Source organism: Pseudophryne corroboree, chromosome 10 (assembly GCF_028390025.1).
Source record: "Pseudophryne corroboree isolate aPseCor3 chromosome 10, aPseCor3.hap2, whole genome shotgun sequence".
NCBI classification, from domain to species: Eukaryota; Metazoa; Chordata; class Amphibia; order Anura; family Myobatrachidae; genus Pseudophryne; species Pseudophryne corroboree.
This window is the reverse complement of record NC_086453.1, coordinates 107759127-107762935: the sequence shown is the minus strand read 5'-3', so window position 1 is coordinate 107762935 and position 3809 is coordinate 107759127. Positions and strand designations below refer to the sequence as shown.

Below are 3809 nucleotides of genomic sequence, written 5' to 3'. Positions count from 1 at the left end.
GTGGGTACAGCATACCAGCTAGTGTTCATGTGGGTACAGCATACCACCTAGTGTTTGTGTGAGTACAGCATACCACCTAGTGTTCATGTGGGTACAGCATACCACCTAGTGTTCGTGTGGGTACAGCATACCACCTAGTGTACATGTGGGTACAGCATACCACCTAGTGTTCGTGTGAGTACAGCATACCACCTAGTCTTCATGTGGGTACAGCATACCACCTAGTGATCGTGTGGGTACAGCATACCATAAAGTGTTCGTGTCAGTACAGCATACCATAAAGTGTTCGTGTGGGTACAGCATACCACCTAGTGTTCGTGTGGGCACAGCATACGACCAAGTGTTTGTGTGGGTACAGCATACCACCTAGTGTTCATGTGGGTACAGCATGCCACCTAGTGTTCATGTGAGTACAGCATACCACCTAGTGTTCGTGTGGGTACAGCATACAACCTAGTGTTCATGTGGGTACAGCATACCACCTAGTGTTCGTGTGGTTACAGCATACCACCTAGTGTTCGTGTGGTTACAGCATACCACCTAGAGTTCGTGTGGGTACAGCATACCACCTAGTGTGCATGTGGATACAGCAAGTGATCGTGTGGGTACAGCATACCACCTAGTGTTCATGTGGGTTCAGCATACCACCAAGTGTTCTTGTGAGTACAGCATACCACCTAGTGTTTGTGCGAGTACTGCATACCACCTAGTGTTCATGTGGGTACAGCATACCACCTAGTGTTCATGTGGGTACAGCACACCACCTAGTGTTCATGTGGGTACAGCATACCATAAAGTGTTCGTGTCAGTACAGCATACCACCTTGTGTTCATGTGAGTACAGCATACCACCTAGTGTTCGTGTGGGCACAGCATACCACCTAGTTTTTGTGTGGGTACAGCATACCACCTAGTGTTCATGTGAATACAGCATGCCACCTAGTGTTTATTTGAGTACAGCTTACCACCTAATGTTCGTGTGGGTACAGCATGCCACCTAGTGTTCATTTGAGTACAGCTTACCACCTAATGTTCGCGTGGGTACAGCATGCCACCTAGTGTTCATGTGAGTACAGCATACCACCTAGTGTTCGTGTGGGTACAGCATACAACCTAGTGTTCATGTGGGTACAGCATACCACCTAGTGTTCGTGTGCTTACAGCATACCACCTAGTGTTCGTGTGGTTACAGCATACCACCTAGAGTTCGTGTGGGTACAGCATACCACCTAGTGTGCATGTGGGTACAGCAAGTGATCGTGTGGGTACAGCATACCACCTAGTGTTCATGTGGGTTCAGCATACCACCAAGTGTTCTTGTGAGTACAGCATACCACCTAGTGTTTGTGCGAGTACTGCATACCACCTAGTGTTCATGTGGGTACAGCATACCACCTAGTGTTCATGTGGGTACAGCACACCACCTAGTGTTCATGTGGGTACAGCATACCATAAAGCGTTCGTGTCAGTACAGCATACCACCTTGTGTTCATGTGAGTACAGCATACCACCTAGTGTTCGTGTGGACACAGCATACCACCTAGTTTTTGTGTGGGTACAGCATACCACCTAGTGTTCATGTGGGTACAGCATACCATAAAGTGTTCATGTGGGTACAGCATACCACCTAGTGTTCATGTGGGCACAGCATACGACCAAGTGTTTGTGTGGGTACAGCTTACCACCTAGTGTCATGTGGGTACAGCATACCAGCAGGTGTTTTTGTGGGTACAGCATACCACCTAGTGTGCATGTGGGTACAGCAAGTGATCGTGTGGGTACAGCATACCACCTAGTGTTCATGTGGGTTCAGCATACCATCAAGTGTTCTTGTGAGTACAGCATACCACCTAGTGTTTGTGCGAGTACTGCATACCACCTAGTGTTCGCGTGGGTACTGCATACCACCTAGTGTTTGTGTGAGTAGAACGTGGTGTTTGTGATGGTATAGCAAACCACTGGGTTGGGTTCAGGAGACCGGCCACTGGGATGCCGGTGGTCAGATAACCGTAACCCTACCCCTAACCGAACCTTCCCGCAACCTACAAAGTGTTTACAAAAAAGGACAATTTTTCTGGACGTGCACGTTGCAATTACTGCAAATTTATGCAGATCTACCCCAGTAGTGTATTGTGCCAGGCTTATGTTTAAAAAATACAACAGACACACTTGCAGCTTTGCTTTTAGCCATTTATTTTACTAGCAAAACAATGCATTTCCTTTTTATTTTTGCCAAATACAGATCTATTATTTCCATTGCCTGCATCTTACTGGCGTTTCTCGACTACTGCAGCTGTGGTCTGGCATGCTGCAGTGGTGATCTCCTGGTCCTCTTGGATGTGATCACTTTATATCCCCTCACACGGGCACAGGTCTCTCCTGCTGGTGCTACTGCAGGAGGTGGAGGTGCACTGCTAGTAGATGGTACTGCATCAGCGGTCTCTGTCAGTGACTCTTCCTCCTTAGGTTTCTCCAGGATGGATACACACTCTGCACATGTCCATGTGCACTGTGCCAATGTCAGGGCTGAGCATGCTAGGTGGGATCCTGATGATCCACAGCAGTGGCACCGGATTATACTCCACCCACTTCCACTCTCACTGTGAGTTCTTCCAAAGTCACAGAGGCAGGGTTCCACGTCACACTGCTCGTGGACTTGCAGTAGTTCTCCGAAGGCGTTCTCCTCAAGTTCCCATGATGCATCCCTGTGTGGAATGTAAATGCCCATCCGCAGCATCTCCTTCTGGAAGCTTGGCATATCCCGGCATATGGGGCACTTCAGAAAATACTTTCCTGCACTTAATGCCTGCATCTGCAGGCAAGCCCTGTGGAACCAGGTGTTTTTGCAGCAAGGGCTCTTGATCACATCATATGCAGGGGCCGGGGTCAGCTCCTCCAGGCAGATGGTACATGCACTTACTGCTTCCTTTGCCTTAGCCTTCTGAACAGGTCGATGCCTTGGGCAAAATGATGGAAACTGCTTGGAGTATTGGAATATAAACTCCTTTTGCAGGCCACAAGGGAAGTGCACAATCTGGGTACAGCCCTTCCTACTGCACTGTATGGAGGCGCCAGCTTTATTACACACTGTGCAGCGCATCTCTGCGGCCCAGCTTGCTGCCTTCCGCACGTCTGGGAAGAGGAAGCCATAGAAGCCTTGGGAATCACTGCCCCGTTGCAGCAACCCGCTGGATAGTAGCAGGCAGTAATGATGGACGGTCAGCTTCTCCTTGGAATTACACAGCAGCTCTCCATACTTAGCTACATCATTTTCTGCACGCCCGCAGAATACACATACTGGATCAGCGTCTTCTGATGAGCTTGAAGCAGGATCTCTATTTGTCTTCCTCCTTCTCTTACTAGGGGAGGCCATGTTGCCTCCAGTCAAGTCTTACAGTCTCTCAGATTCTTCATTGGTAGGGAAGTCTCTCTGCTATGTGTGAGCCCCACTTGCCATCCTGGGTTATGACATCACTGGCCACTGTAACATCACTGGCCACTGTAACAGGGGCCCAGACTGCCTGGAGGCCTCCCTGTACCGAGAAATGTAGCCTGTTTCTTTTGTACTGGGTCCCATATTTTCTAGTAGCGGTGCTGTGGACATGTAGCTGCTGCCTGGATTACTAGTTCTCTTACACCAAAAATAAATTAGATTAGTATGACATGACAGTTCTTTAATTAAAAAAAAAGCTGTTTTTCTGTTATAGTTTATGTTCAGGAAGTTACGTATTATAGGGGATAATTCAGACCTGATCGCTGCTGTGCGTTTTCTCACAGGCTGCAATCAGGTCTGAACCGCGCATGCGAATG

General features: G+C 48.5%; 1 protein-coding gene across 1 annotated transcript; it reads right to left on the bottom strand.

Moving 5' to 3' along the window:
* Positions 1-2283: 2283 nt before the first annotated feature.
* On the bottom strand, positions 2284-3372 carry LOC134965223 (G2/M phase-specific E3 ubiquitin-protein ligase-like). The gene has a single exon (XM_063941728.1). The coding sequence runs from the start codon at positions 3370-3372 to the stop codon at positions 2284-2286; it is 1089 nt and encodes a 362-aa protein (XP_063797798.1).
* Between the last annotated feature and the right edge of the window lie 437 nt (positions 3373-3809).

Coding starts and splice junctions, on each gene's coding strand:
- LOC134965223 (XM_063941728.1), bottom strand. CDS start 3,372: ATGGCCTCCCCTAGTAAGAGAAGGAGGAAGACAAATAGAGATCCTGCT.